The 23231-nt window shown below is 36.4% G+C and overlaps 1 protein-coding gene across 1 annotated transcript in view; it reads left to right on the forward strand.

Annotated features, from left to right (window-relative positions):
- UNC13C (unc-13 homolog C) overlaps window positions 1-23231 on the forward strand; it is a 632162-nt gene that overhangs the window by 265525 nt on the left and 343406 nt on the right. Inside the window, exons 8-9 of the mRNA XM_082388208.1 lie at window positions 471-698; window positions 1658-1799. Coding sequence (XP_082244334.1) covers window positions 471-698; window positions 1658-1799 — 370 coding nt within the window. The remainder of the gene's footprint in view (window positions 1-470; window positions 699-1657; window positions 1800-23231) is intronic.

A 23231-nucleotide genomic window follows, 5' to 3' on the forward strand; every position in this document is an offset into this window, starting at 1 on the left:
ATAAATTTCATCAATTAAAAATAATTTGGTACTTTAGATGAACACAAGTATTTGAAATATTGATTTTCAAGTGACATTTGCCGTATGCATCCAGTCTGTTTCTCAATCTTGTTTTGGTTACTCGGTGAGTAAATATGTGTGGTATATAACAGATTTGATTGTGTGCGTTCCTTTTGGTTTTGAAATTTGTTTTTAAAAATTCAAACCAAATATTTGCACAACTGTGATTCAGTTCAGTAATACAACTGAAAAAACTGGGATCGTGGAGGTCCATTTCCTTGCCAGTAACACAAGGGCTAGTCTCAACATAGAGCTTGTTCCCCTGATATTTTTTGAAAAAGCCACCCTGACTCCTCACAATGAAAGCATTCATTCATTCTCATGTTCTTCCTTTTTTTTTCCTCCCTCTCCTGGTCCCTCAAAAAGTAACTTCATGTATATTTACATCACCGTTTATTTTTCTATTATAGGAGCAGCAGAAAAGAGTTCTAAGCATGGTGCGGAAGACAAGACTCAGACCATTATAACAGCCATGAAAGAAAGAATGAAGATCAGGGAGACAAACAGGCCAGAAGTGTTTGAAGTAATTCAGGAAATGTTTCAGATTTCTAAAGAAGATTTTGTGCAGTACACAAAGGCGGCCAAACAGAGTGTACTGGACGGGACGTCTAAGTGGTCAGCAAAAATAACCATTACAGGTAAAAATAAGTCTTTTTTAAAATTTTCATTCCATATTGAGATTTTTATATGTCTTAGAAATCACTGCTACTAATAGTTATAGGTAAGATAAATAGAATTTTTCAATCTTGTCAATATTGAAGTCGAATTGGTACTTCAAATTTCTGAAATGTGTACTAGATAATTGAAATCATTTCAGTCTATGTCTTGTTCTAATCAAAAGCTCTTCAAGAGGAAGAAAGTTCTGTTTTGTAATATACTCATCAATACGCTGCAGTTTACAAGAGACTAGTTTTGTTGCTGCCTGCTACTGATGACAAGAGTAGCCAGTAATCTCTTCAGTCAGTTTTTCTTAATGAGAAAACAAATATTGTTTTATTTACTCCTGGATCGATATCCCTCATTCATTTGATCCTTGATTCGGCAATCTGAGTTTAGTGATGTCTAATAACTTGAACTTCTGAAGTTGCTTGTAGGTAACAGCAACTGCATATGTTACATGTGGATATTTACCACGCCTTTTAACTTACTCATATTGTATTCAAAAGGTAAAATAAAGAAGCTTCTATTACTGAGTTGAGTTGATCAATACTGACAGTAAATTCATAAATAAATAAATACATTTTAAATCACAGACCTTTGAATTACATTGGGTAATTTGCTTATTGTATGTGCATTCTCATTTATCTATACATGGTGCAGTGATATATATGAGTATATAGCTAATATGCATATGTATGTATACCACTACTGTTCATTACAGGCAAAAGCAAATATTCATCAAAGGAAGGTTTTAATGTTCCGTGATTCATTCTTTTATTAAACATTTTGTTAAGTCCTGTTGCTCATGAAAATGAAAGCAATGGGGTTGCATTGCAAACCAAGGGGACAATGAAATAGAAAATGTTTCCTTCATTACCATTTTTGTTTGTTTCTGAGGAAATCTTTATATTAAAAGGTTGAATTTGATTTATTTCAGTGGTTTCTGCACAAGGCTTGCAGGCAAAAGATAAAACAGGGTCAAGTGACCCATATGTTACAGTTCAAGTCGGAAAGAACAAAAGAAGAACTAAAACCATTTTTGGAAACTTGAATCCAGTATGGGATGAGAAGTTTTATTTGTAAGTAAATAATGAAACTATTACAAATATTAAAATATTTCAGGATAAATTTAAGACAGGCATGCAAAATATGCAAGCAATAATTATCTCATATTTTAATTGTATCTATGCATAAATTATAAAAAAGTGAAACTAATGTGATGAACTCTAACCTCATAATATTTATTATTTATTCTTCATCTTGGGAAGCAAGTGAATTTTAAAAAAGTATTACAAACAAAAATGTCAGCACAGCTAGGGTGAGTTTGCAGGAGAAAAAAAAAAAGATTATGACATGATCTGTAACTTGGGTTGACCCAATATAGTAAGGAATTTACAAGCTTGATTCAGCAATAGCTTGACATCTGAAGATTGATGACTAAAGACAATAGAAAAATTTTGGGCATCACCTGGCCCATTACAGCTACACCAGCCTGTACTGATGAAATTATTGATGATAACTTTTAAAACCTCTCATTTTCCATAAGGTCATTTATTTTTAAACCTCTTATATCCTGTACCAAACAGCAAGAAATCATTTTTTTGTCAAGGGTTCTTTTCTTTCTATTACCCCTTCTTGGAGAGAGATAAGATAACTTCCAGTTACCATTTGGTAGAAATGAAAAGCCCTAACTGTGAGTTTAAAGGCAGACTGTTCTTTTTCTTTCCTTCTTTCTTTGTTAATAGTTTAAACATGGATCTCATAAACATGCTAAATAAGCAGACTCAACACATACAGCTTGTTTGGGAATGTGGACAAGAGTATATATAAAATACAGAATTTCACATGTATATTGGCTGATGAAGGGAGTGTTAAGAAAAGGGTGTGGAAAAGCAGTTGGGACCCAATAACAGAGAGTACCATGGAAAAAGTTAAGAGCTTTCTATGATTTCTACTTCAGACTGCTGGGAGAAACCATTTTAATATCTCTTTGTTTGTTAAGAGAAGATAAGAAATCAATTGATAGTCATAAATTCTTATTCCTAAGGCAGTCAAGTAAGTGAATAAAGTAGGATAACGGCAACAAAGGGGAGGGACAAGGACTGTGGCAAACTTGAGAGCAAGTGACTTGGGAAAGAGACAGTTTCCACTGCCATCCAGTCCCGCAGCTGCAGTGCAGCTAGAGTTTCCAGTTTCTTAGGAGAAGCTGGAGATGTGAAAATTTAAAAAGAACTTTATTGAAGTATAATTGAAAAAAAAAAAAAGTCTACATCTTCAAACTGTACAATTTAAGTTTTGACATATGTATACCCCATGAAACCATCACCACAGACAAGAAAATGAGCATATCTATATCAACCCAAAAAGGTTCTTTATGCCCCATTGAAGCCATCCATCCTGACTGCCCCGCCATGCCAGGCAATCACTGGCTGGCTTTATGGTGCTATAGAATTTTTTTTTTTTTTTTTTTTTTTGCATTTCTACACTTTTATGTGAATAGATCTTACAGCATGCATCCTTCTTTTGTGTGGTTCTTTTCACTCAGCATAGCTGTTTTGAGATCCAACCATGTTGTAGGGTTTAGCAATAATTTATTTCTTTTTATTGCCAGGTAGCATTTCATTGTATTAAAATATAACCGTTTGTTTATGCGGTCACCTTCAATGGCCAGTTGGTATGTTTCTAGTTTTTAGCTATTAAAAAATAAAGTTGTTAGGAGCACTTATATTTGTATGGACATATGTTTACATTTCTCTTGAATAAATACCTAAGACTAGAATAGCTGGAACATATATTAGGAGCATGTTTAATTTTTAAGACTCTTCCTAAGTGCTTGTACCATTCTATATACATTTTCACCACCTGTACATTCTATATACATTTTCACCACCTGTACATTCTATATACATTTTCACCACCTGTACATTCTATATACATTTTCACCACCATGAATTCCAGGTCATACAAATCCTTCCAATGTAAGGCCAGTCTTTTGGATTTTAGCCATTCTAATACATGTGTCTTGTTATCTTATACTGCTTTTATTTTGTATTTATCTAATGACTAATGATTTCAGGCATCCTAGAATCTGTTTATATGCTATCCATGTATCTTCATTAGTTAACTATCCAAGTATTTTGCCCACTTTTATTTTTTTGTGGTTTTATTTGTATAAGTTTTATATTTTTATGTTTCACACGTTGGTCTATGATACATTTTGATGTGATTATTTTTAATGTGGTATAAGTTATAGACCCAAGTTCTTTATTTCACATATGGAAATCCAATGGTTCCTGCACCATTTTTTGAAAACACTATCCTTTCTGTACTAAACTGCTTTTGCACCTTTTATAAAATTCAGCTTTCTGTATATGTGTGGAGATTATTTCTGTTTCTGGATTTTTTATTCTGATCTTTTTCTCCATGTATATGCCACTACCACATGGTCTTGATTACTATAGTTATACATTATAATAAATAAAGTCTTAAAATCAGATAGTGCTAGCCCTCCAACTTTTTCTTTTTTTCAAAGTTATTTTATCTATTTTAGAACCTTTGAATTATTTTCATGTGAATTTTTTAATTGGCTTATCATTTTTCACACAAAGGAAAGCCTGATACGGTTTTGATTGCTTTATTGCCTTGGCTAAGATTTCCAGTATAATGCCAAGTAAAAGTGATAAGAGCAGACATCCTGGCCTTGTTCCTGATCTTATATGGAAGACGTTCCTTTCTTGATTAACTGTGATATTAGCTTTGGGCTTATTGCAGATGCAACTTTTCCAGTTAAGACAGCCATCTTCTACTTCCAGTAGGCTAAGAATTTTGATCAGAAATCAATGTTGCATTTTGTCTAATGCTTTTACTGCATCTATTGAGAGAATCATATGATTCCGAATGTCATTTTTAAAACTTTACTTGGCCGATATTGTTCCATTGTCTTTGTGTTTGCCTCGCTTCCTTATTTTCAATGATGAGTCTGTTGTCTTCTTTGTTACCTTGTACATGTCTTTTCCCCCCCATAATTGCTTTTAAGGTTTTGTTTTCTTTACTCACCTGTACAATTTGATTGCAGTGTGCCATGGTGTGATTTTCTTTGTGTTTCTGGTGCTTAGGGTTTATTGAGCTACTTGGGCCTGTGAGTCTGCAGTTTTCTTTAAATTTGGGGAAATTTTGGCCATTGTTTCTTTAAATATTCTTTCTGCCCCTGTCTTCTGGAGATTTCACTTATACATATATTAAGCCTCTTGAAGTTGTCCCACAGGCCACGGATGCTCTTATGTTCTCTCTCCCTCTCTCTCTGCCCCCCTTTCTTTCTCTGTGTTTCACTTTAAATTATTTCTATTGCTAGGCATTCAAATTCACTGACCTTTTCTTCTGTAATGTCTAATCTACTCTTAATCCAAGCCACTGTGTTTTTCATCTCAGACATTTATTTTCCATGTCAGGGAGTTCAAATTGAGTCTCTGTATCTTCCATATCTCTACTTAATTGTTTTAAAAATTAAGATGTTATGGGGGGGGGAGGTTCATAGGAAAATTGAGGGGAACGTGTAGTGATTTCCCGTGTACCCGCTACCCCCACGCATGCACAGCCTCCCTCCATTATCACCATCTCCCACCAGCATGTGGGTATATTGTTACAATTGATAAACCTACATTGGCACAAGATAATCACTCAAAATTCAGAGTAGACATTACCTTTCTCATAGTGTTTTACATTTTATACATTTGGGCAAATGTATAATGACATGTATCCATCATTATGGTATCATACAAAGTACTTTTTCTTTCTTTCTTTAAATTTTATTTATTTATTATTTATTTTTTTTGGCTGTGTTGGGTCTTCGTTTCTGTGCGAGGGCTTTCTCTAGTTGTGGCAAGTGGGGGCTGCTCTTCATCGCGGTGCACGGGCCTCTCACTATCGCGGCCTCTCTTGTTGCGGAGCACAGGCTCCAGACGCGCAGGCTCAGTAGTTGTGGCTCATGGGCCCAGCTGCTCCGCGGCATGTGGGATCTTCCCAGACCAGGGCTCGAACCCGTGTCCCCTGCATTGGCAGGCAGATTCTCAACCACTGCGCCACCAGGGAAGCCCCCAAAGTACTTTTACTGCCTTAAAAATCCTCTGTGCTTCATCCATTCGTTCCTCCTCCCTCGCCAAATCCTTGGCAACTACTGATCTTTTTACTGTCTCCAAAGTTTTGCCTTTTCTAAAACGTCATATAGTTGGAGTCATACAGTATGTAGCATTTCCAGATTGACTTTGTTTTTTCATTTAGTAATATGCATTGAAGGTCCCTCTGTGGTTTTTTTCAGGGCTTGATAGCTCATTTCTTTTTCATCACTGAATAATATTGAATTGCCTTGATGTACTAGAGTGTTTTTATTCATTCACCTACTGAAGAACATCTTGGTTACTTCCAAGTTTTAGCCATTATGAATAAAGCTGCTATAAACATTCATATGCAGGTTTTTATGTGGACATAAGTTTTCAGCTCCTTAGGGTAAATGCCAAGGAGTATGAGTGCTAGATTCTATGGTAAGGGTATGTTTAGTTTTGTAAGAAACTGCCGAACTGTCTTCCATAGTGGCTGGACCATTTTGTGTTCTCACCAGCAGTGAATAACAGTTCCTCTTGTTCCACATCCTCTCTAGTGTTTGACATTGTCAGTATTTTGAATTTCGGCTGATCCGGTAGGTGCGTATGATACCTCGTTTTAATTTGATTTTCATTTGAGACGATCTATGTGGAACATCTATTCATTTGCTTATTTGCAATCCTGTTCATTATCTTTGGTGAGATGTCTGTTAAGCTTTTTGGCCCATTTCTTAATCAAGTTGTTTATTATTATTGAGTTTTAAGATTTCTTTGAATATTTTGGATAATAGACTTTCATCACATGTGCCTTTTGAAAATACTTTCTCCATGTCTGTGGCTTGCCTTCTCATTCCCCTGACATTGTCTTTCTCTACTTAGCTTTCTGATACATGCAATACTTATAACAATTGTTTTGATGCCCTTGACTGACAATTCTAACATGTGTGTCCATTCTTGGTCAATTTTGATTGATAATTTTTTTTCCCTTATTTTGTGTTGTGTTTTTCTGCTACTTCATGTGCCTGGTAATTTTATATTGGATGACAGACTTTGCAAATATTACTTTTTAGTTGCTGGATACTTTTGGTATCCTCTAAATATTCTTGAGCTCTGTTCTGAGACACAGTTAAGTTACATGGAAACGTATAGTTCTTTAGGTAGGTCTTGCTTTTTAAAATTTGTTAAGTGGGAATGAAATAGCACTCAACTTCAGGCTAATTATTCCTCAGTACTGAAGCAAGACTCATCCATGTCCTCTGCCTACTGACTCGTGAATGATAAGGTTTTCTTGTCTCTGCAGTAGACACAAGCACTATTTCTAGCCTTGGTGAGTGTTGGGCACTGTGACATCTAATTCTTTCAAGGGTGGCTTTTAACCTGGCTTTGGGTAGTTTCATCACATGGGTGCACTTATTACTCAGCTGATTGCTCAAGATGACCCTTTAGCAGATTGTTGCTTTCTTTCTGTTCAGTTCTCTTCTTTTTGATAGTATGTATGCCCCGTGACTTCTAGCTACATTGGCTTTTTCAGATTTTCAACTCTGTCTTTCCAACTCAGAGAGTCCAGTGGACTCCACTTGGGTTTTCCCTTTGCACAGTGGCCTGGAAACTCCCTCAGGGAAGTAAGCTGAAGTAATGGTAAGGCTCACCTTGTTAATTCTTTTCACCTCCTTGAAATCACTGTTCTTCTTTGACAGATCTTCAGTATATTGAGAAACAAAGTTTCATATATTTCGCTCACTTTTTAACTTTTCATGTGGGGGGAATCTCTAGTTCCCCGTTACTCCCTCTTGACTAGAATAGAAAGTCTGGAACTTTGAATTTAATTGATAAGCAAAACAAAATAAAACAGTATGAAAGCCAACACAGAACATGTCAAACAAGGTACAACCTCTGGAGGTATGTGAGCCATAGATTTTCAGTTGCAATCTATGAAATAAAGCATCCATTTAAAGAAATGCAGTAGTAGAAATATTCTAGTTTTATAATCCTGCAAAGGACCCCCTTTGACAAATCAGCTGAATAATGATAAGTACATGCATATGAGAAAACTTCCCAAGACCAGGGTAAGGTCCACCCAAAAGAACTAGATATGACAGTGCCCAGTATTCAGTCACGTCAGGAATAGTGTTTGTTCCCACTGGACAGGCTAGAAAGATTCATGGTTCATGGGCTGAGTATACTGGAATGGATAGTGGAAGCATGAGTTATCAGTATTCTAACTGACAGTTTTTCATGTAATTTACTGTATACCTGTTTTCCTTTTGATAGGAGGCACCAACAATACATGTATTTTTAAAACAGCATCCTTTTCAAGGAAGAAGAAATTCAAATTTAAATTTATTGAACCAGGTTTTACATATAATATATATATATATATATATATATATATATATATATATATATATATGGCATATTTTTCACATTTTTCACTTTACTGACAAAATATTTATGAGCTTTAAGTGAAATCATGCTCACAAATATTTTCCATATTTTCCTTCTAGAATATCAAAAAATGAGTGCCTAAATTTTCAACAGTAATTAATTTTGTTGCCAGTTACCTGAACTCCAAGATTCCATTTTTATTATCGATGTTCTATATCACTGGTTCTAGAAATACTATTTTGAATCTACCTGTGCATGATTTCATTTGACCATGAAAATAGTGTGAAAGTTGCAACCTTATCTTCCTTTATAAGGAAGGAGGAAATGAGTTCATAGTGAATTTATGTGCAGATTTTGAAAAATGCGTACATGTCGCAGATGAACTCACCCAGGCCTCCCACTACCCTGACAGTTCTGCCCTGTGAACCGGAGTGTAAAAATGTGTCCTGACATTCTGAAAATAGGATGGCTTATTCATCGTATGGCTTTAGTTTGCATTTTGGGCAATTTGCTTCAATTCTGAGCTTTAGCTTTTCTAATATGGAGAAAATGGGATAATACGTACTTCCCAGGACTGATATATTTGTTGAGATAATGTATATAGAGCTTTTGTCACTTGTTAAGCATATTCAAAATGGCAGTTGTATTTTTACAATTAGTAGCATTAATAACATGATCATATCCTTTGTGCCGAGATTCAGGACTTAGAGCAGAAATGGCAGTAATACTTTCATACCGAAAAGGTTCCAACCTGGATAGTGAGGCCAAGAGGAGTCTGATGAACAAGGTGCTGTAGGAAGGAAGTATTGCTGAAAGAAGCATTTAGAGAATTGAAACTGGGCGAAGTTTTGAGACATGGTTTTATCCAACTCCCTCATTTTACTGATGAGAAAATCAAATCTTAGACAGGTTATAGTAGAGCCAAGACTACAAAGCAGCCCCCTATTGTGAAGGCAAAAATAAGATGCAAGTAGAAATAAAGAGGTGTGTCTTTTCCCACATTCAGACTCTTCCTCTGGAAAAAGTGCACTTGACCTGAACCAGGCAGGCAGTCACAAAGCTGGTAAGACAAAAATGCAGATGAAGTAATTTTTCAATTTTTTTTTGTTTGAAAGCCTAATTGTTCCCCCACTAATGGCACTTCGATGCCCTCAAAAGATTAATACTAAGTAATTTCAATTTTAATTTTACCTCTCTTGCCATGGGTTAAAAAAAGAAGTTTGAAATTTTAATCTTCAAAAGACTGTGGATGTGTGATTCTAGAATGCGGCACTCTGGACAGTGTTTACAGAGAACAGAGACATGACCAATTAAGCCCTTGCAGAAATGTGGGGTAGGAGGGGTTGTAAACATGTGTAATTTTTAAAATATCACATAAGAATTAATTACGCTAATCTATATGAAAGCACTTTGAAAATGATATAGTGTTACGTAAATCTAACGTGCTCCTTATCTTTGCTCTTGGATCCTAGTAAGTTATGGATTCGATCATTTCATAATTAATTATGGCCCAATTTATTTTCCTGTGCTACAATTAAAGAAATGGTTATGCTTAGCATAAACCATTCCCTCAGGAGGAAAAGGAGTCAGTCTCTCCCAGTGGGTTCTAGAGAGAAAATGGCAGTATAGTCTGCCCATTTGAATAAGACATTTTGTAGTTAGAAGGCTTAAATTTTATATATGTGTTGATACTATGCTTTCTAGAGAACTCTACAGTTGATCCTTGGTGCCTCACTTTTGCTAACATAGGAAATAAAAACAAAATATGCTGATTCCCTCCTGGAGGGGCAGCAGCAGGTATGTATTGGCTATCTTTTTTTGATTGGTGTCAATATTAACCATTGGAGTAAAGAGTTATTTTAATAACAGAGAGTCTAGTCAATACAATGCCTGTGGTAGGAGTGTGGACATGCCCTCATTTATTCATGGTGGTGTTGAATAGGCATGGCAGTGGTGTTTAAACATTCTACTCGTGTATTGACTGAACAACCAGCTTCACTTGCTTTGTGGGGTATCAGTTAAATTCCACCTGCATTTCCTGAGTGTCCTTTATATGCAAAGCACTGTACTGGGTCCATGGAAAGTGCTGACTTGAGTAATTTCATCTTATACCCAAAAGCTGTCTGGCCTTCAAGTTTATAAACCTGAGTTCCAGAACTGTTCTGGATCCAGCATGCTTCTTGACCTCCAGGAAACCCCTCAACCTCTTTGAATCTCAGTTTCACAGTGGGCATTGTGCACAAAAAGTATTCCCCACCTTGACTCAGTGAAGTTATTGTTAAGAGGTAGTGTACACGAAAGCTCTTTTAACACATAAGCACCCAAAATTCATAATGCTGTTATTTACAGAGGTGTGATTGCCTTGGCCCTTTGAAGCATATGCCACCCATGTTGCATTCACAGCTACCCAGATGGGGTGGCACGCTGAGTGCCTCAGGCCCAAGGCTCTCCACTGTGCCATGTGCTGCTCAGCCCAGGGCTGAGTATGAATTAAGCATAAACTAAGCTCCATAGGAGATAACATTTAAATGCTACAGTTAAATACAAATGTCTTCAGAGCATGGCAGGTTAATATTTTAAAATGACAGCCTGAATGTAATCAAGGATTTGATTTATTGCCTGGATTACTAACAGATGCCTTTCCTGGGCTACGTGGGAAGGGAGCATTTCCTCAGTCATCTGAGCTAGCTTACAATGATGCATCAGGAAGTCATTTGTCAAGAAGATAGTCCCATGATTGTCTAAAGCAAGAAGGAGTTTAGTCACACTTTACGGGCTTACAAATTTGTTTACTTATCATTGTCTACATTGTGAATATGCCTGGCAACAGGAGGATATAATAACCAATACTGCCTTTCACTTAGTAAACGAGGTTGAGCCATTACTCATCCATATACAGCAGAGCCAATAGACTAGCACCTACTTCATGAATAATTCATACCAGAACTTAAGGGTTAATAAGGAGAGGAAGGTGTATGGAAAGAGGTCTGGACAGAATTCAATGAAGTATGAACTTAGGGCCACCAAAAAGAATTGATTTATAGTCAGCAAACCATAAAATTTTGGATCAGGACAGATCCTTGGAGATAGTGCTGTGATATTCTATAGGCTGAGATACAGAGGGCCATATACTTTACTTAGTTTTAAACTGAGGATCAACTGGAATTCAAACAAAATCCCCCAAATCTTTAGGGAGCAGTTAAATTACAAACAGCAAACTCTTGGGGCAATGGGGTCTATTCTGTAGAGATCCCTCTTGGTGGGAAGAAAGGGTCTACATTTAAACCGGTCCATAGAAAAAGAATTAGGAGGAAACAAATTGTATTACAGAAAGCCTTTGCAGGAATCCAGGAAAAGCCAAACAGTAGAACTCCAAAAGGACAGAAATTATTATGCCCGTTTATTTTCTCTATTTTTCTCTGATGTTTGTCCATCTCTACCTGTTTTTCTCCATCTCTGCCCCTCCATCATATTTTTTCTCCTCTCTCTCTCTGTCTCTCCCTCTCCCTGTCTGCCTCTCATCTGTCACTGTCCCTCCTTCTGTCCCTTCCCCTCCCTTCTTTCCTCCCGGCTCTGTACTCCAGTCTGATTCCTGATCTCTAATCAATAGCTTTTCATTAATTAGCTTCCATGTGGTTCGTAATAGCCTTAGCACTAAGGTCATGTGTTTCCTACCTCTCCTGCTCACAGTTTGCCTCCAGGAAGTTTCTTTGCATTTTTAAGCAATTAGCCCAATTCCTCGTTGTGAAACAAACCATGCAAGTTGTGGGTGGTCTCCTCGTGACTAATTTGAGCTTATGGATTGAACCAATTCCCCCTGAGTAGAATATATATGGAGACTGTAAGTAAAGGTACTTACAGTCATCTGGATTTATGTAACATTTTCAAGACCCAAGCACTATAGCCAGCCAACCTCGATTTGGTTCATCCCCCCACCTCTGGGATGTGCCCCACATGTGGACCAACCATTTTGAAGGCAGAGAAAGGAGTCTCACATGCTGGTACTATCCCTAGCCAAATTGGAAATGTGCAGATCTCTACTGACTTAGAACCCTACAATGTAAAGTCCAACTTCCTGGGCATTTTTTGTGTGTGTCAGTACCAGCTCCAACCCTCTTTAGAAAAATAATTCTTTCAACAAATATTTACATGTGAGGAACTCTCCTAGATGCTACAGACATTGAGGTAAATATGAACAATAGTTGCTTCCTCTTACAGAGTTCTCATTCTAATTGGCGGGGAGACTGTGCTGAGACTCATATCAGCTAGGAAGAGAGTCAATGCTAGGAAGTTAGGGGAGAATGGACAGTTCTGCTTGGTCCTGCCATCCTGGCTGAGCTTGACAATAGAACGTTTATCTCTATGTAAAGGGTGTGTAAAACAAGATAATATTGGATGAAAGAAATTCTAGATAAGTAATCACCTTATTGAGATATAATGACTAGGAAGAAAAATCTAAAACCCAAATCACTGCAAGTATCATCATAATTATAGTCACTGATATTTGTGTAACCATTTACTGTATCTTAACTGCTACCACATGTATTACACTTCTCAACTACCTTATGAAGCATTGTCATTACTGTTGTTGTTGTTGTTATTGTAATTTTATAAATAAGAAAGCTAAGACTCAGAGAGGGAAACAGATTGTTGCTAAAGAATTCATCCAAACAAGGAAAGTAAAAGAACCAAGACTCTTATCCTCATCTTCTATTACCACAGTAAATGCCCTTTCCACACTATCTCATTCCCTTACTAGTGCCAATCATTCAAAACAACCACCCAAAGAGATCCAGGGAAAACCCAGTACAAAAAACCCAATGTGAAAACAGAGAAGTGAAGATATGGAAGATATTTTTTACAAAAGACTGAAAATGAACTTCTAGAAATGAAAAGTACATTGTGTACAATGGAAAGTACACTGAATAGGAATGACAGCAGATTAAATATTGCAGAAGAAAAGATTATTTCTCTTAAAGACATAATAATAAAAAACATGAGATGAAACATATAGAAAATTACAAAGAATAAACAGAACAGTTGAGACTGGTTCAAGCAGCCAAAAATCATCTAATCGGAATCCCCTAAAGGAGAAGAAAGGAAGATGGGTATAAAAAGTATCCGAGGAAATAATGGACTTTCTTTTCCCAAATTTGATCAAAATTATAAACCCAAAGGTTCAAGAAGCTCAATGAATCTCAAGCATAAGATACATGAAAAAAGTACACCAACACAACATAGTCAAATTGCTCCAAACCAGTGAAGAAAAGGAAATCATGAAAGCTTTCAGAGAAAAAAGACACACTGTACACAGAGAAAGAAAAATAAAGATGGCCTCAGAAATGGTGTAACCAGTAGTACAATGGAGCAACATCTTTTAATTATTGAAACAAAAACTGTCAAACTAGAGTTCTAAACACAGAGAAAACACTCTTCAAAAACAAAGGCAACAAAGTGGTTTAAAACATACAAAGTCAAAATAAAGGCTTTCCATACATACGAAAGCTAAAAGAATTCCTTTCCTTCTGACTGGCACTACAAAAAATATTAAGAGAAGTTTCTCAGGCAGAAGAAATGTGATGCCAGAGGAAAATATGGATCTATATAAAGGCATGAAAAAGAATGAACTCTGGAAATACTAACCTCACTGACATATATATTAGGCTCTTATATTTTATTTAGATTTATTTAAAAGATTGGTCAGTATTAAAACAAAAATAATAATTTATTCCTGAGTTGTTAATGCAATAACTAAAATATATGATAATGATTGCATAAAGGTCTAGGGGACAAAACTGAAAATATACCATTATAAGGTTCTTACACTGTATATTAAAGGGTATAAAACATTTGTAGATTGTGATAACTTAAATATGCATACTAAAGTAACAACTTCAATGACAAAACAAAAGAATTAATAGCTAATATGACAACAAAGTAGATAAAATTCAGTTATAAAAAATAATTGAAAAAGCAGATAAAAGGGAAAATAGGATAAAAATGGGGAAAATAAAAAATAGCAAGATGCCTATGTCTTCCTCTAAGAGTTTTATAGTGTCTGGCCTTACATTTAGGTCTTTAATCCATTTTGAGTTGATTTTTGTGTATGGTGTTAAGGAGTGTTTCTAATTTCATTCTTTTACATGTAGCTGTCCAGTTTTCCCAGCACTACTTATTGAAGAGGCTGTCTTTTCTCCATTGTATATTCTTGCCACCTTTATCAAAGATAAAGTGACCATATATGTGGGGGTTTATCTCTGGGCTTTCTATCCTGTTCCATTGTTCTATATTTCTGTTTCTGTGCCAGTACCATACTGTCTTGATTACTGTAGCTTTGTAGTATAGTCTGAAGTCAGGGAGCCTGATTCCTCCAGCTCCGTTGTTTGCTGTCAAGATTGCTTTGGCTATTTGGGGCCTTTTGTGTTTCCATACAAATTGTGAAATTTTTTGTTCTAGTTCTGTGAAAAATGCCATCAGTAGTTTGATAGGGATTACATTGAATCTGTACATTGCTTTGGGTAGTATAGTCATTTTCACAATGTTGATTCTTCTAATCAAAGAACATGGTATATTTCTCCATCTGTTTGTATCATCTTTAATTTCTTTCATCAGTGTCTTATAGTTTTCTGCATACAGGTCTTTTGTCTCCTTATGTAGGTTTATTCCTAGGTATTTTATTCTTTTTGTTGCAATGGTAAATGGGAGTGTTTCCTTAATTCCACTTTCAGATATTTCATCATTAGTGTATAGGAATGCAAGGGATTTCTGTGCATTAATTTTGTCTCCTGCTACTTTACCAAATTCATTGATTACCTCTAGTAGTTTTCTGGTAGCATCTTTAGGATTCTCTATGTATAGTATCATGTCATCTGCAAACAGTGACGGTTATACTTCTTCTTTTCTTCTTTTTTTTTTTTTTTATTAGTTGTTTTGTTTGTTTTTTTATACTGCAGGTTCTTATTAGGCATCAGTTTTATACACATCAGTGTATACATGTCAGTCCCAATCGCCCAATTCAGCACACCACCATCCCCACCTCACCGCAGTTTTCCCCCCTTGGTGTCCATATGTCCATTCTCTACATCTGTGTCTCAACTTCTGCCCTGCAAACTGGCTCATCTGTACCATTTTTCTAGGTTCCGCATACATGCATTAATATACGATATTTGTTTTTCTCTTTCTGACTTACTTCACTCTGTATGACAGTCTCTAGATCCATCCACGTCTCAACAAATAACTCAATTTCGTTCCTTTTTATGGCTGAGTAATATTCCATTGTATATATGTACCACACCTTCTTTATCCATTCGTCTGTTGATGGGCATTTAGGTTGCTTCCATGACCTGGCTATTGTAAATAGTGCTGCAATGAACATTCGGGTGCATGTGTCTTTTTGAATTACGGTTTTCTCTGGGTATATGCCCAGTAGTGGGATTGCTGGGTCATATGGTAATTCTATTTTTAGTTTTTTAAGGAACCTCCATATTGTTCTCCATAGTGGCTGTATCAATTTACATTCCCACCAACAGTGCAAGAGGTTTCCCTTTTCTCCACACCCTCTCCAGCATTTGTTGTTTGTAGATTTTCTGATGATGCCCATTCTAACAGGAGTGAGGTGATACCTCATTGTAGTTTTGATTTGCATTTCTCTAATAATTAGTGATGTTGAGCATCTTTTCATGTGCTTCGTGGCCGTCTGTATGTCTTCTTTGGAGAAATGTCTATTTAGGTCTTCTGCCCATTTTTGGATTGGGATGTTTTTTTCTTTGATATTGAGCTGAATGAGCTGTTTATATATTTTGGAGATTAATCCTTTGTCCGTTGATTCATTTGCAAATATTTTCTCCCATTCTGAGGGTTGTCTTTTCGTCTTGTTTATGGTTTCCTTTGCTGTGCAAAAGCTTTGAAGTTTCATTAGGTCCCACTTGTTTATTTTTGTTTTTATTTCCATTACTCTAGGAGGTGGATCATAAAAGATCTTACTGTGATTTATGTCAAAGAGTGTTCTTCCTATGTTTTCCTCTAAGAGTTTTATAGTGTCCAGTCTTATATTTAGGTCTCTAATCCATTTTGAGTTTGTGTATGGTGTTAGGGAGTATTCTAATTTCATTCTTTTACATGTAGCTGTCCAGTTTTCCCAGCACCACTTATTGAAGAGACTGTCTTTTCTCCGTTGTATATCTTTGCCTCCTTTGTCATAGATTAGTTGACCATAGGTGCGTGGGTTAATCTCTGGGCTTTCTATCTTGTTTCATTGATCTATGTTTTTGTTTTTGTGCCAGTACCATATTGTCTTGATTACTGTAGCTTTGTAGTATAGTCTGAAGTCAGGGAGTCTGATTCCTCCAGCTCCATTTTTTTGCCTAAAGACGCTTTGGCTATTCGGGGTCTTTTGTGTCTCCATACAAATTTTATGATGATTTGTTCTAGCTCCGTAAAAAATGCCATTGGTAATTTGATAGGGATTGCATTGAATCTGTAGATTGCTTTGGGTAGTATACTCATTTTCACAATGTTGATTCTTCCAATCCAAGAACATGGTATATCTCTCCATCTGTTGGTATCATCTTTAATTTCTTTCATCCGTGTCTTATAGTTTTCTGCATGCAGGTCTTTTGTCTCCTTAGGTAGGTTTATTCCTAGGTATTTTATTCTTTTTGTTGCAATGGTAAATGGGAGTGTTTCCATAATTTCTCTTTCAGATTTTTCATCATTAGTGTATAGGAATGCAAGAGATTTCTGTGCATTAATTTTGTATCCTGCAACTTTACCATATTCATTAATTAGCTCTAGCAGTTTTCTGGTGGCAGTTTTAGGATTCTCTATGTATAGTATCATGTCATCTGCAAACAGAGACAGCTTTACTTCTTTTCTGATTTGGATTCCTTTTATTTCTTTTTCTTCTCTGATTGCTGTGGCTAAAACTTCCAAAACTATGTTGAATAATAGTGGTAAGAGTGGGCAACCTTGTCTTGTTATTGATCTTAGTGGAAATGGTTTCAGATTTTCACCATTGAGAATGATGTTGGCTATGGGTTTGTTATATATGGCCTTTATTATATTGAGGTAAGTTCCCTCTATGCCTACTTTCTGGAGGGTTTTTATCTGAAATGGGTGTTGAATTTTGTTGAAAGCTTTTTCTGCATCTATTGAGATGATCATATGGTTTTTCTCCTTCAATTTGTTAATATGGTGTATCACATTGATTAATTTGCATATATTGAAGAATCCCTGCATTCCTGGGATAAACCCCACTTGATCATGGTGTATGATCCTTTTAATGTGCTGTTGGATTTTTTTTGCTAGTTTGCTAGTATTTTGTTGAGGATTTTTGCATCAATGTTCATCAGTATTATTGGCCGGTCATTTTCATTCTTTGTGACATCTTTGTCTGGTTTTGATATCAGGGTGATGGTGACCTTGTAGGAGTGTGGGAGTGTTCTTCCCTCTACTATATTTTGGAAGAGTTTGAGAAGGAGAGGTGTTAGCTCTTGTCTAAATGTTTGATAGAATTTGCCTGTGAAGGCATCTGTTCCTGGGGTTTTGTTCGTTGGAAGATTTTTAATCACACTATCAATTTCAGTGCTTGTAATTGGTCTGTTTATATTTTCTATTTCTTCCTGGTTCAGTCTCGGAAGGTTGTGCTTTTCTAAGAATTTGTCCATTTCTTCCGGATTGTCCATTTTATTGGCATATAGTTGCTTGAGTAATCTCTCATGATCCTTTGTATTTCTGAAGTGTCAGTTGTTACTTCTTCATTTCAATTCTATTACTTTGAGTCTTCTCCCTTTTTTTCTTGATGAGTCTGGCTAATGGTTTATCAAGTTTGTTTATAGTCTCAAAGAACAAGCTTTTAGTTTTGTTGATCTTTGCTATCGTTTCCTTCATTTCTTTTTCATTTATTTCTGATCAGATGTTTATGATTTTTTTCATTCTCCTAACTTTGGGGGTTTTTGTTCTTCTTTCTCTAATTGCTTTAGGTATAAGGTTAGGTTGTTTCTTTGAGATGTTTCTTGTTCCTTGAGGTAGGATTGTATTACTATAAACTTCCCTTTTAGAACTGCTTTTGCTGCATCCCATAGGTTTTGGATCGTCGTGTTTTCATTGTCATTTGTTTGTAGGTGTTTTTTGGTTTCCTCTTTGATTTCTTCAGTGATCTCTTGGTTATTTACTAGCGTATTGTTTAGCCTCCATGTGTTTGTATTTTTCACAGATTTTTTTCCTGTAATTGCTATCTAGTCTCATAGTGTTGTGATTGGAAAAGATACGTGATAGAATTTCACTTTTCTTAAATTTACCAGGACTTGATTTGTGACCCAAGATATGATCTATCCTGGAGAATGTTCCATGAGCACTTGAGAAGAAAGTATATCTGTTGTTTTTGGTTGGAATGCCCTATAAATATCAATTAAGTCCATCTTGTTTAATGCAACATTTAAAGCTTGTGTTTCCTTATTTATTTTCATTTTGGATGATCTGTCCATTGGTGAAAGTGGGGTGTTAAAATCCCCTACTAAGATTGTGTTACTGTCAATTTCCCCTTTTATGGCTGTTAGCATTTGCCTTTTGTATTGAGGTGCTCCTATGTTGGGTGCATAAATATTTACAATTGTTATAACTTCTTCTTGGATTGATCCCTTGATCATTACATAGGTCCTTCTTTGTCTCTTGTAATAGTCTTTATTTTAAAGTCTATTTTGTCTGATATGAGAATTGCTACCCCAGCTTTCTTTTGATTTCCATTTGCATGGAATATCTTTTTCCATCACCTAATTTTCAGTCTGTATGTGTCTCTAGGTCTGAAGTGGGTCTCTTGTAGACAACATATATATGGGTCTTGTTTTTGTTTCCATTCAGCTAGTCTGTGTTTTTGGGTTGGAGCATTTAATCCACTTACTGTTAAGGTAGTTATCAATATGTGTGTTCCTATTACCATTTTCTTAATTGTTTTGGGTTTGTTATTGTAAGTCTTTTCCTTCTCTTGTGTTTCCTGTCTAGAGAAGTTCCTTTAGCATTTGTTGTAGAGCTGGTTTGGTGGTGCTGAATTCTCTTAGCTTTTGCTTGTCTGTAAAGCTTTTGATTTCTCCATCGAATCTGAATGAGATCCTTGCTGGGTAGAGTAATCTTGATTGTAGGTTTTTCCCTTTCATCACTTTAAATATGTCCTGCCACTCCCTTCTTGCTTGCAGAGTTTCTGCTGAAAGATCAGCTGTTAACTTTATGGGGATTCCCTTGTATGTTATTTGTTGTTTTTCCCTTGCTGCTTTTAATATTTTTTCTTTGTATATAATTTTTGATAGTTTGATTAATATGTGTCTTGGCATGTTTGTCCTTGGTTTTATCCTGCATGGGGCTCTCTGTACTTCCTGGACTTGATTGACTACTTCCTTTCCCATATAAGGGAAGTTGTCAACTATAATCTCTTCAAATATTTTCTCAGTCCCTTTCTTTATCTCTTCTTCTTCTGGGACCCCAATAATTAGAATGTTGGTGCATTTAATGTTGTCCCAGAGGTCTCTGAGAGTGTCCTCAATTCTTTTCATTCTTTTTTCTTTATTCTGCTCTACAGTAGTTATTTCCACTATTTTCTCTTCCAGGTTTCTTATCCATTCTTCTGCCTCAGTTATTCTGATATTGATTTCTTCTAGAGAATTTTTAATTTCATTTTTTTGAGTCCATCATTGTTTGTTTGCTCTTTCGGTCTTCTAGCTCCTTGTTAAACGTTTCTTGCATTTTCTCCATTGTATTTCCAAGATTTTGGAACATCTTTACTATCATTACTGTGAATTCTTTTTCAGGTAGGCTGCCTATTTCCTCTTCATTTGTTTGCTCTGGTGGGTTTTTACCTTGCTCCTTTATCTGCTGTGTGTTTCTCCGTCTTCTCATTTTGCTTAACTTACTGTGTTTGGGGTCTCCTTTTCGCAGGCTGCAGGTTCGTAGTTTCTGTTGTTTTTCGTGTCTTCTCCCAGTGGGTAAGGTTGGTTCATTGGGTTGTGTAGGCCTCCTGGTGGAGGGGACTGGTGCCTGTGTTCTGGTGGATGAGTCTGGATCTTGTCTTTCTGGTGGGCAGGACCACGTCCGGTGGTCTGTTTTGGGGTGTCTGTGAACTTATCATGATTTTATGCTGCCTCTCTGCTAACAGGTGGGGTTGTGTTCCTGTCTTGCTAGTTGTTTGACATAGGGTGTCCAGCACTGTAGATTGCTGGTCGTTGAGTGGAGCTGGGTCTTAACGTTGAGATGGAGGTCTCTGGGAGAGCTTTCTCCATTTGATATTACATGGTGCTTGGAGGTCTGTGGTGGACCAATGTCCTGAACTTGGCTCTCCCACCTCAGGGTCTCAGGCCTGACACCTGGCTGGAGCACCAAGACCCTGTCAGCCACACGGCTCAGAAGAAAAGGGTGAGAAAGAAAGAAAGAGAGAGAGAGAGAGAAAGGAAGGAAGGAAGGAAGGAAAGAAATAAAGAAAAGAAAGAGAAAAATAAAGTTATTAAAATTTTAAAAATTATTGAAAATTAAAAAATTAAAAATTAATTAAAAAAAGAAAGAAAGAGAGCAACCAAACCAAAAAACAAATCCACCAATGATAACAAGAGCTAAAAACTATACTAAAAAAAAAAAAAAAAAGGACAGAAATAACCCTAGGACAAATGGCAAAAGCAAAGCTATACAGACATAATCACACAAAGAAGCATACACATACACACTCACAAAAAGAGAAAAAGGAAAAAAAATATATATATATATATAAAAAAGAAGAGTGCAACCAAATCAATAAAGAAGTCTACCAGTGATAATAAGCTCTAAACACTAAACTAAGATAAACATAAAACCAGAAACAAATTAGATGCAGAAAGCGAACTCCAAGTCTACAGTTGCTCCCAAAGTCCACCGCCTCTCTTTTGGGATGTTTCATTGTCTATTCACGTATTCCACAGATGCAGGGTACATCAAGTTGACTGTGGAGATTTAATCCGCTGCTCCTGAGGCTGCATGGAGAAATTTCCCTTTCTCTTCTTCGTTCGCCCAGCTCCTGGGGTTCAGCTTTGTATTTGGCCCTGCCTCTGCGTGTAGGTCGCCTGAGGGCGTCTGTTCCCGCCCAGACAGAACAGGGTAAAGTAGCAACTGATTCGGGGTCTCTGGCTCACTCAGGCTGTGGGGAGGGAGGAGTACAGAATGCAGGGCGAGCCTGCGGGAGCAGAGGCCGGCATGACGTTGCAACGGTCAAGCATTTACTTTTTTACTAGCATCACCAGTATATGTTTTCCTGCCTGATGAAACCTTACCAATGCCTTTAGTCTTCATGATATGTTACTTTTGATGATGCTTTTGATTAGAGTTGGAATTGATTGAAGGGACAATAAAGGGGACACAATGCATTTTGACTTAAAGCACTGAAATAAGCAGTAGAATAACTTCTTGAGCTTTTACTAAGACTAGATTTTTGTCATCCTTTTTCGATCTGTCCTCACAGAACTATGGATAAAATTATGAAAGCACAGGATGGAAAACTACCACTAATTCTGAGGGGACATTTAACATGTGTTTTTATCTGAAGATGATATCTAAGACCTTTTCTGACATCATAGGTATATTACTTTATGAAACTTTACCATTGCCAAATAATTAAGTTCATGTATTGGGAAAATTCCTTCAAAGAAGGAGACACTCTTTTTTCAACACTGATAATATAAGGGCTGTATTTAACATGATTTAAAGCATGCTTAATTAAATGTTTGATTTTAAGCTATTGTTTATACCTTGCTTTGTTCCTACAAGTAATTGAAATGACTAGTCTAAGTTTATTTTTCAGTTGTATATTTAGTCACAAAGGTTGAAATGAAACTAAGTGATTAGAACCCAGACTATTTCGTAATACAGGAGTAAAGTTGTGGAGAAATGGTAAATTTCTGGGGAATGGTAGGGAAAGTTAAGTCGCTGATACTTTTATGCACTGCCTTTCCAGGAGATTTCAGAGGCTGTGCACTACTCTAGAATGAGGCATGCTTTAGTACAGGTAATAGCCAGTGGGCAAGCAGAAAGAGTCAGTCTCCCTAGAAGATTTTACATTTATGGAAAGAGGATCAGTGCAACTCAAGAGTAGCTCTTCTGTGAATGCTATCTACACACCTGGCTAGCTTTCCTTACCATCTATGGCCGTCTGTCCTTGACCTTAGACCTCTAACAGTCTTGCCTGGCTTCTACTGTGCCCTTTTTAAAATGCTGGCACCCTACATCTTTTCTCCTATTATGTAAAATCTTATCCTCTTTATTTATCTACTGTCCCTGATGAATATGGATCTTATCTTTCTAGAACCTCAAGAAATTCTTTAATAGCCAGAAGTTTTGACTGCTGCCTACTTTAAGGTCAGGATAATATTCTCACATGGGCTTAAGATCTTGAGATTTCCTTGAATAGACAAAATTAATCCATTGTCTGGTGGGGGAGGGATGAGGAAGTCCCCTGAGGAGTGACTGAGTTTCTTGAAAAATGTTTCACAGTAGTATTTAAGTGGCCCCCCTAGGATCAGTACCATTCTCAAATACATCCAATTTAGGAAATCTTGACTCTCTTTGTTATTTGGTACTTTTCTTTATTTTCCCTGTCACACCACCACCACTAATTTCTTCAGTATCTTGACTAATGATCAGACTAGGTTTTGTGAACGCACTAGTTTTTTAATTTCATAAAATTTCTTGTACTTGCCAAGTACAAAGTGGACGTTCAACTAGGACACAAACAAGATTTTGTTGTATGGAACTAGTCATTACTAGGCTAAGCCATATGAAATTGCTGATGGTCAACTCTTTTGACCTACAAAAATGGCAATTTCATATGGTTTAACCTAAAGTAATATCTTCTGTTGAAATGAATTCTATCTGAATAATCAGTCATACCTTTATATCATCTGGAGGATAGTGTTTTTTGTACCTTTTTAACTTAAGCTATGTCTATAGTTGATCAAGTTGTGTTCTTTTGGAAGTTTGAAAACATTCAAATAGATGTATTTTTCATCTAAATTTTTGGCTAAA

Source organism: Balaenoptera borealis, assembly GCF_965194805.1.
Source record: "Balaenoptera borealis genome assembly, chromosome: 3".
Lineage (NCBI taxonomy): Eukaryota > Metazoa > Chordata > Mammalia > Artiodactyla > Balaenopteridae > Balaenoptera > Balaenoptera borealis.